The sequence below is a fragment of the Odontesthes bonariensis genome, chromosome 17, assembly GCF_027942865.1.
Source record: "Odontesthes bonariensis isolate fOdoBon6 chromosome 17, fOdoBon6.hap1, whole genome shotgun sequence".
NCBI classification, from domain to species: domain Eukaryota; kingdom Metazoa; phylum Chordata; class Actinopteri; order Atheriniformes; family Atherinopsidae; genus Odontesthes; species Odontesthes bonariensis.
In genome coordinates, this window is record NC_134522.1 from 12,792,454 (window position 1) to 12,806,176 (window position 13,723).

Below are 13,723 nucleotides of genomic sequence, written 5' to 3' on the forward strand. Positions count from 1 at the left end.
ACGTTGCTCTGATAATAACCCAAAATAAGCTCATACATGAACAATAAAGACTGCGTCTCGTGTATTATCTAGAGCATGGATGTCCACATCCGGTCCTCAAGGGCCACTGCCCTGCAGGTTTTAGAGGTTTCCCTGTTTCAACACGCCTCATTCAATTCAATGCATCATTAGCAGGCTTGTGCAGAACTTAACAATTCCTTCCATCTGAATAAGGTGGGTTGAATCAGTTATGTTGTAGCAGGGAAACATTTAAAACCTGCAGGACAGCAGCCCTCGAGGACCGGATTTGGACATCCCTGATCTAGAGGGTAGTTACTGTTCAGTCTCCTTACATCTTTACAACATTTACTCCCCAGCTTGGTCTAGTTTAAAACGCAAGTACTGCCGGAAGCAACAGGGAATTACAACATACTGTGATGATCGTGAGTTTTAAAAATGGGTGACACTGACCTTTAAGAGTGTGAAAGGAGGTTGATACTCCACTTGAGAAAAAACAGCAGTCCTTGACATCCTAGTTTACATTATAGCTACAATGCATCCACAACTGCAGAGCTAGTCCCACAAAAGAAAAAAAGAATGTGCAGCAACTAAAATCATATTGCAGTACACCAAACACACTGGCACAGAGTCGTTTTTTAACATTGTGTTAAATCAACAGTGACAGATTTGCTGTGACAAGACTTATCTAAAAAAGTAATCTTTTGTCTCAAAACAACACAGTTGGATATAACCCACTGCACTCTGCAACAATATGACAGCATAACGTCTGCTGAATGAAAAAAAAAAGACATTACATACCTTAGATTACCTCGACACACATATTTGAAGTCCACATCTTTTAATTGTGGGATTAATCAAAGATGGCTTGTAGCCCTGGCAGCCATTGTTTTTCGGATGGGCATCCCAGCTGAGATGATATCCTATATTGTGGCCCACTAAGAAGAGGAATTTGAATATGCATGACGCATTTCTTCAAATAAAGCACAGCGCCAGTCCCTTAAGAAATGAATAATTAATGATGAGATGAATAATGCATTTAATTGACCAGGAGTTGTCTGGCATAAACCAATTAGAAGCCATTGTTGGTGCTCTCTCAGGTTACCTTTGAGGTAAACAGTGTGGACAACTCTGGTCTAACAGTGACAGAGCAGACAAGCTGTGGTAGTTAAAAAAAAAAAAGACCTGAAAAAGGGAGATATGGCTGCTGTGGAATAAATGAAAGAAATACTTCACGTCATATATACCAATTTAGCTTCCTATGCGCCGTAGTACTTAATGAGGATTTGTCTATGCTTGTAAGGCGTGTAAAAAAAAAAGCTTACATAATGCAAGAGTTTTAGATGAATGAGCAAAGAAAAGTGGATAAGGGCTGAAAATGATTAAACACACATTATAGAGCATATCGATGAATCACCAAAATACAACCTCCACTCCAAACAAGTTGTTATGCTTTAAAATATGAATAAAAACAGATTGCAATGATTTGCAAATCTCATAAGCTGAAGTTTTGGTTCACAAGGGAATACAGAACATATCAGATGTTGAATGAGAGACACATTACTATTTCATGAAAAATATCAACTCATCTTGAATTTGATGGCAGCAACACATCTCAAAAAAATTGGGACAGTTCATCACTATGTTTTTAACCACAGAGCTGGCATCAAATATGCCATCTGGGAGCTGAGGAGACCAGCCGAGGGACCTTTTGAATTGGTGAAAGCACTGTACAGAGTGTAGTCTGGAACCCGGTTCTCTACAAAAAAGCTTTGCCTGTGTAGTTAATGCAGTATGCGGCTTGGCATTGTCTTGTTAAGACATGCAAGGCCTTCCCTACAGGTAAAGTTATCTTGCTGAGAGCATATCTTGCTCTAAAATTGTATATACCTTTCAGCATTGATGGTGCCTTTCCAGATGTCAAAGTTGCCAGACCCATAGGCACTAATCCAACCCCATATCATCAGAGATGCAGGCTGGAAGCAGATAACAAGCCGGATAGTCTATCTCCTTTTTAGTCTAAAGGATGCGGCATGCATGATTTAAAAAAAAAAAATTAATTCAAATTTTGATTTGTCTGAGTTTTGTAGTAGCGTTTCCGCAGCATTTTCACATATGGTTTCTTCTTTGCATGTTTTTGCAGACTGCTGAACCTCTGCCTATCTTTACTTCTTGGAGACTTTGCCTCTTTAGGGTGCTCTTTTTATTTTCAATGGTGTCACTGACCTGTTGCCAATTAATGTAATTACTTTCAACATGATCTCCAGACATTTTTTTATTTTTCGTACCTTTTTCTTAACCTTTTCCACCCCAACTTTTTTTTTTATATAGGCTGCTTTCAAATTCAGAAATCTTGTCCATAAAGTAGTAAATATTTGATACGTTTTCTATGTTCTATTATGTGTTTGATATTGGTTTATGAAATTTGCTATTTGAAATTAGTTATCAATTTATATAGTAACTACTGAGAAAATGAGCATGTGCTTTCCTAACCCCATCCCCACCCTGGTTGCCTGGGTAACGCAAAAATGACTTTTGGAAAGAAATCCCAAATTTACTTTAGCAACACATATAAGAGGGAACTTCGCAAACAACAGATACACTGAATAAGTTTCTCGATGCTACATCTCTCATGTAGATGAGCTGATCTCTGGAAGCTCAACACAGCAGTCTCTCATTCATTTTCACTTCAAACAACTTAGTTTGCTCCAGTATGCCTGGCACAACGGGGAGAATTCACGTACCACCAACAAAAAACACAATTATCTACAGGAAGAGAGATGTGTTTTTTTCCTGGGAGAAAAACTGTCGTAAATCCACGGCAGGTGTCAACCTTTGAGAACTTTTTGAACACTTTAACCAACGGGATTGAAGCTCCGTTTGGCGCCGTGAGGAGGCTTTACACTCCCACACGCGGCCGCATACTTCAGCATCTGGAGGACTTGAAGCAAGGGGGGGCATATGTTGCGGGCGGAAATGAGCCGTTGAAACAGTTGGAGTAAGTGCACAATCTTTCTGTGTCATGTTGTCAGATGTGCGGATGAGTTGGCAGGAGGTCAGCTCATTGGTACATCCATAAAATCTTGAAGTTCAGCTAAGGTTTCCATGGAACTGTGATGAAGGCTCGATTTGTTAAGTGAACACTTGTTGCTGTTAAGTATGAAGTCTCAATGTGTTGGTCACACCTATTTCTTTAATGCCTTTCAGCTATTGTGGGATAACCATCATGAAGCTGCAGAGTATGACACAAAAACAAGTAAGAACAGGTTTGGAATTAATTAACAATTACAGTAAATGTAATTCTTATTTTTAATGTGCCATACCATAATGTGAGGCTACCCAGTATAGAGTCTGAGGCCAATTGCAATGCAGGCCAGGGTTGGTATAACCAATTACTACATGTAATCAGGCTTTTGTTATCAGATTACAAAAAACCCACCCAGTGATTTTAATTGATTTAAAGAGTCCATAAAAATCACAGAAAGGCTTTGGTTGCCTTTGAAAATGATTTTATCTAGATTACAGCTTCAGTGTCTCAGATTGCTTGATTACAGTTTGATTATAACAGGAAAATAGTAAAAGAAGAAATGCAGTACGCTCATGGATGTTCATACCAGCATGTTTTTTTGCATTGTGGGAGTATTCTGAGGTGACACATTTTAAATGCGGGATGTATTCTGATGCTAAAGTAAATTATTCTTCTCAAATAAGTTTTTTTTAATGATGATTCATACTAATATAATATTTTCAATAATGATTTATAGATAATAGTTTTTTTACTTGCATTAAAAATGAAATGTATGCATTTGATGAAAACAACAGATGCAAACAAAACAAACAAACAAAAAAATACCACAGAGGAAACAGCATCACTCATGTTTTAGAGCAAATGCATTACACCCGTAGTCCAATGTCTTTGTTTGGTCCTCACAAAAATAGCACTGTGAAAATATGTTGTAATTGCATTTAGAGTAAATGTTTTAATGTTTAAAGCTATAATGTGTAATATTTCACGGACAATGAATGTCTCCATGTCGTATGCTGAATATAAAGAATATAAGAACACTGCACTTTTGTGATGGAGGTAATTAATAACGATTGAGGTAATACTTGTGAATGATAAGACTCAAATTTGTTAATAGACAACGTGAAATATTACACATTATGGCTTTAAAAAAGAAAACCCATTCAGATTTGACTTTTTTTGTATTAATTAATTTCCAGAGTGCAAAATTATCTTGAATCTACACTCAGTAAGTGACTACATTTCAATGTTATTAGGCCAAATTATGCCCGGGACCAACGCTATCTTGAATCAAAACATGATGATAAAGACAAAAATCCTGTGGTGACGGATAACATCTCTTAAAAGCTCTTAATTTCATCTTGATTTCATATCCAGCCTGTTGCTCACAGCAGAATAGTTGCTTCAGCTCGCTGGAGGAGAGCTGCCGATGGGACTTACACAATGAAGTCAGTATTGATCTGAAACTAGATACAGATTTCCCCCAATATAGAATAAATCATGTTCTCCTTTGGGTTGTGTCTCGTGTATTGTTTCACAGTGTCTTTACCAATGGAGACTTTATCACTGGTTCCTGCAGCTCGAATACCGATCCCAAAGCATACTCTTAAAAGCTGGGAAAAGGTTTTAGCTATGGTGACCAAGAAAGTGAATCTTCGCACAGGTGCTTTTTTCAGGTAATATCTAGTATTAGTAAATATTGCAATTCATTTTAAGTTAGCAATGTGTGGTACAGTGTTAATGGTGGTAAGAAATGCAATTTTTATGCATTTGTTTATTTTTCTAATGTACTATAAACCTTTACAGAAATGATTGAGTTTTGTCACATCTCGCAAAGAAATGAGGCTTGTCAAAGCATCAGCCTCTGTTTTATCCTGTAGAGGGAAATATGATTAATGGAGACTTTGCTGTCAATTTAGATGCAGCGAAATTTTGCGTCGCATGGAGAGAAGAAGGATGTTCTAGTTAATACGTAATGGGGACAACGTCTCGTTGTGTTCGGTGGGATCTATGCAGAACAGCCTCAAACCCCTGCTGTGATGGATTTCAAATCGTGCTCAATTTGTCCGATACTATCTGACACATACCAAAAACAAGCATAGTCAGAATAATCAGTGTACCACATTGCTCCTATTTGTGGTATGTCTTTATTTGGCTTCCCAGGCTTTACACATTAGATGGACAACCTGTCCATGGCCCCACTGAACTGGAGAGCAACCACTACTATGCTGCAGTTGGCTCAGAAAAGTTCAAGCCTCTCCCATATGACCAGTTGGTCCCCTCCAGGGATATCAACGTGGAAGACAACACAATTAAAGGGAATGAGAAATGTTGTCTATGGTTGGCTGTTTTTTTCCCCCCATTATACTTGCAATAAACACCAGATCATAATTTTGTTGTGGAAAGGGAAGACGTGTCGTGTCGGTAATGATTTTCTTTTTTTTTTCCCCCTGCAGCCAAGACATCCTACCCGCTATCAAAAAGAAAAGATCTGGAAAGAATGTGGTGGGTATTGTTTCAGAGTAGCATGCAGTTTGCCATCCTCTTGTGAAATTTGTTACATTTTGCCAGCATTCCCTCTAGTTTACTGCTATAGCACCTTGGTAGAACCACAGCTCTTTGCACACACAGCATTTCAATTAACATTTCCCACTTGTGTGAGACTTGTTGTGGGGGCGCAATTCGTTATGAAACAGCACTATCATCAATCACTGTCGGCAAGACGCATTGAGTAACCATTGCTTTCCACTTTGATGGGTAACCCCCACAGAGACAGACTGGCCCACTTGATCAAGTGCAGTGAGCCTCACAGTGTGCACCAGGGGGACTTCGCTTACTGAAAACAACAACAGCAAAAATATATATATATATATATATATATATATATATATCTCATTCAAACCAGAACCAGGACAATTTGTATTGTGATTAAGTAGACAGAGAAATGCTTTGAATCCATATGAGGATTACACTGTTGAGGGCCTGAGATGAACACCAAATCACTTGGTGAAGACGAGAACATGCTCTGTCAGCAGGTTGAGGTGGAGATGGGGGGCTCCCTGTGAGAGATGCGTCTGACATCTGATTTTTCTAACCATGAAAGATGGGCGATGCTGTTGCAGGTGCCAATTTTATTAGATAGAGAAAAATGCCCCTCACCTTATCTCTTGCTCTATCTGTGGCTGACTGTCTTTGTATTCAGAAAAAATTCATATTTATTAGCGATATATCAGAATGAGTTAAAATGCTGGGGCTTTTGTAAAGTATTTTCAAGCATAAAATGATCAATGAAAGCAACATAGTTATCAAACTTTGTTTAACTCATTTAGTAAGTAATACGACCATAGCTCTTGCCATTTCACTTAGTACCATGAGGTGGAGACAAAGACAGACCTATGGTTGTGTTTTGCATACACCAGGTCATTGTAGCGATTGTCACTCACAAGACATAATGCAGGCGCATTTTACTTTCCTTTTCTCTATGTCTGATCCTTCATGGACCTGTAAACATGAGCTGATCAGTTAATAAGGACTGTCCAGAGGGAAAAGATACATGTGACAAATATGACTCCATCTGTCTTGATCTGTCAGCTGTTCAGCCTACTGATTACACGTACATTTATTGGGTCACATCCACCATTAATTTCAGTTTGACCTCACAAAACAACAGCAGTCATGTTGAAACGCCTATAAAAAGATCTTTTAAACATGCCCACTGAGGCAGTGTAAAATGTAACCTTGCTCTCGCACCCTCACTGTATGGGAACAGTGTTTGTCCTGTCCTGTCTACACCAGCGGTGGAGCAGCTCTGCACTGCTGAATGGGACATCTGGTCTGGAGAATGTAACGCTGAAACTCTACAGCACACTCTGTTCCCCTCGGAGGCAGGCGCACAGTATATGCTGAGTTAGGTGACTGCTGACATCACAAGGACTAACTTTGAGGTAGACATAGCATAAAGAGAAGATTAATAGAAAACGGAGGAATGCAAAGAGGTAGAGAGAATGATGATGTGCATCAAGATCGTACTTTCATGTTATAATGTACTTCACACAAAGCATCTTGTGAAAGCAGCGCAGAAAGGCTGACTGAACTTTCAGTAACTGCACTCTGTCATCAGCAATCATTTGCTGCTGTTCCCCATCTCTCAGCTTTTCATGTATGATCTCACTGGTTTAGGGAAGTAGTAATGCCCCGAGGAAAACTATACCTCCTCGCTGCTGCCAGCATGTCTCCACACTGAGGACCCGTCCTGGGAGTGGCTACTACTGATACCACAGTAAGAATGGCTGGAGGCTGGTCAGTCCAATTGTTTGGGACCTTTATTTTCCCCTGGCTATCATATCACAGTGTCCTCTTGTTGACTCCTGTTCTCTGCTATTTGAGAGGGGCCACAGATTACTTTCTGCTCGGCCCTCCCCGAGCCCCCTTTGCACTGACTCCAGCACTCTATTTCTCTCTCAGGGGCCTCCTGATACACACAGTTGTCTGCTCTCACAGGGCACGGTACTGTAGATATGTAATGCAGCAGAGGCTAGATGACCTCAGCTTTTCCACTGCTGTGTTTCCAGTTGTGCTGCTACTTGTACTGTACTCCCCCGGCTCTGCAGCACCCCTCTCTCTGCTTTTTTCTCCCCCCCGTCCTCCTCACCACTCTCCCTGAGTGAGATTGGCTTGATTAAACTTTGTTGATTTAAATATAATTTATTTACATCTCACCACCAGGCTGTCGACGAGCAAAACAAGCTGTTCAATGTTTGATTTGATATCTTGATTCTGAACTTTATCGTGACGTGGTTTCACATGACTCAGAGATGAACTGAGGTTACAAAACTGAACGGCTTACCACTGCGACAGTGCCACTGCTCGTTCTGTCTTTGATCTCCTGTGGCTGTGGACACTACAATGCGCGTACATGAACTCTGTTTCAACTCTCCTTTGCTGAATATACAACTCCAAGCAAACTTTGCTCTTCTTTTCTTGTTTTATTTTTCTTCCTCAGCCCACTAACGGCTGTAGAAATTCAAAAGAACATCAACAGACTTTGCCTCCGCATTAAAGAAAGCAAACAAGAGAAGAAACAACTCAGCTATTCCCCAGACCCAGTGTTAGTGATCTTGCAAACACCACTGCCAGGAGTGTATTCTGGTGGAAGCCTAAGATCGCTACACTATCCCCTGAGCCAGCCCAGGGACCCTGCAGTAAAGAGCGCTGTAGCTGAAAAGAAACATTGAGTTTGCTTACTCTCACCCTCTGTGTCTGTGTCTCTCATTCTCTGTAAGGGAGACATACCTCACCTTCCTACCTACAGAGGGGATGAGGAGCCTGTGTGGAGAAAATTGCCTTTTGTGGAAGCATTAATTCAGATGTGTACCCTGCTGTCTGAACATCACTCTGAACTCTCCCCACTGCTCTCTCCCTCTTTTTCTTCTCTTTCTCTCTTGCTCTTTCGCTCTCTCGCCATGCAGCTGAGTCCCAAACCTCTTTTTTTTCCCTTTTTTGCCTCCCCTCTCCATCAATAACCTTCTGCTGTCTACAGCTGAGGAATAAGTTATTCCCTATGACTCCCTCCCTTTCCCTTTAAGCTTGTTTGGATTTTCATTGTTTGATCTGGCTTGATAAATAAGACAAATGCAGTTAGAAATTCATGACTGCCCCATTTCATCAATAAATGATTAGTTTGCCACGCTCCCCGGTGATTGATAGGTTGTGCATGCAATGTATCGGAACCAGATGAATTCAATACAGTAGAAGTCATGGGGGAGCTACAAAACATATCGGCTCATGAAAAATTGAGGTCAGTGGAAAATGTAAAAAAACGTTAAAAAGTGAGGAGAAACGAGGTTTCCCATCATGGCTTGTCGGTCTTTATGTTGAGCTTTATGATACAAGCAAAAGGTCAATTATGAATAAGAGAAAAATCTGAGGACATGTGCATTAATGTGGGCCTCTGCTTTGTGCTTTCTTTTGTCTCTCTGTGTAGAGTGCTCATGTCTGCTTAAGAGGACCTTGAGCACACAGCCAGGGGCCAGATGAAGAAACACACAGCCAAGCCGGAGAGAGCCAAACAACAGAGGCAGGTGTCCAGGAACCCAGCACTCCTCACAACAGGGGGTGAGCAGAGCATTTCAATAGCAGTGTTTCTCACACTGTCTTTCTATCCAGCCCCCCGCCCCCCTGTCTTCACAGTTTTTTTTCCCATCTTCAACACATTCTCTCTCACTATGATAATAGGAAGAAACCTGTTGCCTTTTGATTACACATTTATATCTAGGCTTTCATTTTGGCACACATGTACGGCTGTGCATTGTTGCACACTTCTCCGTGCGTGTATGTAAGGAAATACTGGGCTAGTGTGTGTTGGGAATATAGAAAATCTGGCATTTGGCAGTTGATGGAGCTTTCTTTGGATTGCCAACCTATTCAAGTCCAAACAGTTCATAGCTCAGTGCTCTTTGAAAGCAACATGACTTATTTTTTCTGTGGATATTAAACAGAACATGACTTCAAACGCTGTCAAGGGGGCTTAAATCATAGATGAATTCAATCAGGCCATTTTGTTGAAAATGAATCTGGAGAGTCTTGTTAAATAGAATACTTTAATTTTCTCGTAGTGTGAAAATCTAAATTGTAAAAAGTTACTATTATTATTAACATAAGGAACACTGACAAAAGACTGTAAAGTGACAAATGGTCCTTGTTTTTATTTGATAATATATCATTAGCATTTAGTAACAGTTTTTTCCTACGGTTGTTGTTTCAGGTGTGTCTGTATGTTAGCACATATGAACCACATATGCAGATTGATATAATTGCTTTACTAAAAAGACACATCCTGCATCATATTTAACATGACATGATTGGCACTAGTGAATCATAAGGACTGTAACTTAGATTTTTAGGCCCCACCCATCCTCACTCAGATAGGGAAAAAAAGGCAAAAATCCAGATAAGATGTATCTTCGCTAAACACATTTCGTCTTACCACAATCTGAAGTAACCAGTTTTACTGCATGAAAATGTGGCTAATTGTTTCCTTATTCTTTCTAAACAATGAAAGCTCTCTAAAAACGTCAGATATGACGTTATTAAAAAAGAACACAATTCCCGAAGTTTCAAGGCAATCTCCAAAGATGTTTAAATGCTTATTTCAACAATTCAGAATGTCACTAAGAAGCTCCACAGTCTCAGAAATGTCAAGCTGTTTCCAGGCTGTGGCACTTAACTGAGACTGAAACTCATGTCTGGGAGGGTTGGTGTGGATTAGGAGGAAAAAACATGCAAGACATCTAAAGAGCTTCAGGCTGACCTGAAGCAATTTTTGAGTGGTGGCTTCAGACTGTAAAATGTGCACCACGCTGAACCAAGTAGGACTCTGTGAGCAAGAGTGTAAACAATTAGAAGAAAAACATCAAAGGCAGGCGCGATTTTTGTAAAAATCTTCATGGATAAGCAAAAGTCTTTCCAGGATAAAGGTTTGGGAACAGTACACACACACACACAAAAAAACGTAGCTCTCTGGGAATGCGGTGCATCAGCTTTTTTATAGGCTATCGTCCTGTGGGCAGTTTTCTCAGTCTCTGGTACTGGAGGGATTGAATTTATCAACAGAATAATGAAGCCAAGGGATTATGTTTTAGAATTAAATGTATTATCCTGAGGTAAAACAACAGGATAAGTACCTGGAGCGAACATCCAAATGCACGAGAGAAAAGGCTGAAATGGAAAAGACAGACTTTTTAAAACTGTGCGGCAGCGAGTGCTGATATGTGCCAATACAAAGGACATCTGCAAACTTAAATGAGCTTGAACACATCGCAGCAGAGAGGTGCAAGAAGCTTCTACATGAGAAAAACTTTTTTTTTGTTGGTGGTCAATATTATGACTTTCAATGATGAAGCAAGTGGTACATACAGACAATTTCTCTTATTAGTGCTCGTGAGCATCGTATGGTGAAAGATCAGAGACTTGCAGTTTTCTTTCATCATTTTGCTTTTTGCCCCAAAAATAGATCTGACAGTTATGCTAGGCTGAAAAACAATGATCAAGTAAACTCACTTTAAGCTGAACATATTTCAAGAACCAAATCCATTTTTGTATACATTGTTCCGTCTTATCAGTGGTGTATCTACTAGCTCAATAGTGTGTTTCATTATTCATATTCAACTTTGTTTCAGATTTAGTAGTTGCAGACCAAAAAAATAAAAAAGTTTACAAGAGGAAAAACAGTGTAACTTTGTTGCGTAAGCTTCTCTCCAAAGGTATTAGTAGCCCCCTGCCTCTGTCGAGATCTAACCTGGGGACAAAGGTTCGAGCTGGCTGGCCATTTTTGTGGCAGGACGACTGTGGCTCTCCGTGGCCCTTTCGTCTGTGGGGCCACTCTTAAATATAAATGGCATGACACCGGCATTGATCTCTTGTGAGGTTGAAAAGAGGGGACAGGAGTGCAGTGAGGGATGGACGGGTAACGGGGAAAGAGAGGGCAAGAGTGTGTAGAAGAATGAGAGGGCGGTTGCCAGCAGATGAGGTAATTGTGATTAATCAATTTTCTCAGCGAGCAGTGTGTTCAGTGCGCAAAACAAAAGGAGTGATATGGCAGGAGCCGCAGAGGTACACGAAGGCCGCCAGTTGAAGGTGGACCTGCCAATTGATCAGGTAAATATAACCCCACTCAGCATCCACCCGACGGGCGTACAGTCTTTAAACAGCTCGGTCTTTTTATCAAACAGGAAGTAAGAGTTGATGTAAAAACACAACATACCCACAGGTAAACATACAGGCGTCATGAAGGAAGCTTGGCCACGTGCTGATTCTGTTTAACTTGACAGTATGTTAATAACTGCATTGTTTTAACTTTAATCATTTCTATATATTTCTGCTGTGTAAAAATTCATCATGACAACGAGCTGTTTATGTTCCCCGTTAAAAGGGTTAGATGAAAGAAGTGTCAGCAGCTTGAGCAAAATCTGCCCCACTTGCCTTCCATTAAGCTTTACCTTTGTTTTTCAGCTTCAAACAGAATTGGAAATATACTTCTTGTACAGTATAATATGATTTTATGTTCACAATAAGGCTTGTGAATGCTCAGTTGAACAAGCTCCATGAATATATTAATATAAAAGAAAAATCAATATAGCATAACAGTCTAGTGTTTGCCAATGGGGGGATCCTGTGTTCTCCCTGCCTGCAGGTTGAGGCCGAGATAGTTGAAGAGGAGCAAGAAGATGAGTTGTTCTGCAAGCAGGAAGGCCTCCCTGCAAGATTCAGATTCCATGTGTCTGCAATTGACTGCAGGTTTCAGGAGCAATGTAAGTACTCTTTTTATAAGTTCCTTGTAGCGCCGTCTCACATTCCTTTAATTCTCACTTCATTATGATGTCCAATCTTCTCATTTGCCTTTGGATTAGGTCACGTAAAAATGGCCTAACCAGCTATTATGGTAATGATCATTTGCATAATTGTCAGAGGGTCACATAGACCTGTTTCCGTGTGTGCAACCATAACCTGTTTTTCTGTCTTTTTGACCCTCTCTGTATATTATGTACGATTGTACATATTTACCATCTTTTCTCCAGGGCATGGTATGTCAGAAAAAGTTACCTGTCACAGTAATGTTACTGCAGGCAGAAGGTTGAATACATCTGAGAAGTAGGTAAACTTTATGTTTTATGCATGTTGAGAGCTTAGCCATCGTCGAGGGTACTATATATAGTATATGTAACAACACGTTTGGTTTTTATGTCCCTCACTCTGGTTATTGTATATATTGTATAATAATAACAGTGATGAAGTAGGACTGAGCCATGTGTACAGATGTTTTTGCATGCATCTCTGGTTCCCAGAAATTACACTCATTTAAATACAATTATTTTGCTCTAATAATCCTCAAGGGACAGCAGTATGAAGCTGTGTTACTGTGATGAATGCGCACAATAGTTGGCTGATATTACTATTCCAAGCAATTTCATTCGGCTTTGAAATGAGAAGATATTGAGTCTTATTTAAGCAATCAATAACCTTGAACATTTTGTTTTAATGAAAACTATAATTTCAAGCAGTTGCAATTACACCGCAGGGGAATGTTTTCGTGTAGTGATGATTTTGCTGCAGTATGCACTTTTGCGATAAAGATATTCTTATTGGGATAATTATTGACTTCTGGGGGCCAGTTATGACCCTGGCTAAAGACCTCATCAATAGCCTAATTCATTACTTATTGCTTTTAGTCATACATGACTGTTGCTGATTCAGATTGGCTATGGATTGCAGAGAATGACCATTAGATAATAGAAAAATAATAATGATGATAATAATAATAGTTGTACAGACTCAGCTACTTCTTGCAATAATCATCTCGCCAGGCAGTTTTTCTTAGTATCTGTTAGCTAGTGGTGACTCACAAAAAGGAGAAGGTGGTATCTTGTTGAAAGCCACTGGAAAGCTTTTATGCGGAACACATCTTAAGGATGAGGAATTAGATTATAGTTAAGTGACCTGAATAGTGTCTTCACTTTCCAGCAGAACACTGACTGCCGAACCATAAAGTTGTTGTTTTTTAAAGGTTCATTCATGTTTTATCAGGGATTAAACATGAAGTCGCTGTCAGACGGGAAATAACAGTTCTGAAGGTGAGACTTAACTGAACTTAAAGTCTAATCTTTCATGCATACTCTTTTCCCTTTGAGGCCAAACAGGCTGTCG

At 39.9% G+C, this 13,723-nt stretch overlaps 1 protein-coding gene across 1 annotated transcript in view; it reads left to right on the top strand.

Annotated features, from left to right (window-relative positions):
- The first annotated feature begins 2,710 nt into the window (after positions 1 to 2,710).
- The window catches only part of dcdc2c (doublecortin domain containing 2C), a 90,346-nt gene continuing 79,333 nt past the window's right edge, over positions 2,711 to 13,723 (top strand). Inside the window, 13 exon segments of the mRNA XM_075448640.1 lie at positions 2,711 to 2,791; positions 2,793 to 2,995; positions 3,205 to 3,258; positions 4,399 to 4,470; positions 4,563 to 4,581; positions 4,583 to 4,698; positions 5,186 to 5,362; positions 5,479 to 5,524; positions 5,638 to 5,659; positions 9,023 to 9,136; positions 11,577 to 11,677; positions 12,213 to 12,247; positions 12,249 to 12,330. Of these exon segments, the coding sequence (XP_075304755.1) occupies positions 2,711 to 2,791; positions 2,793 to 2,995; positions 3,205 to 3,258; positions 4,399 to 4,470; positions 4,563 to 4,581; positions 4,583 to 4,698; positions 5,186 to 5,362; positions 5,479 to 5,524; positions 5,638 to 5,659; positions 9,023 to 9,136; positions 11,577 to 11,677; positions 12,213 to 12,247; positions 12,249 to 12,330 (1,122 nt within the window).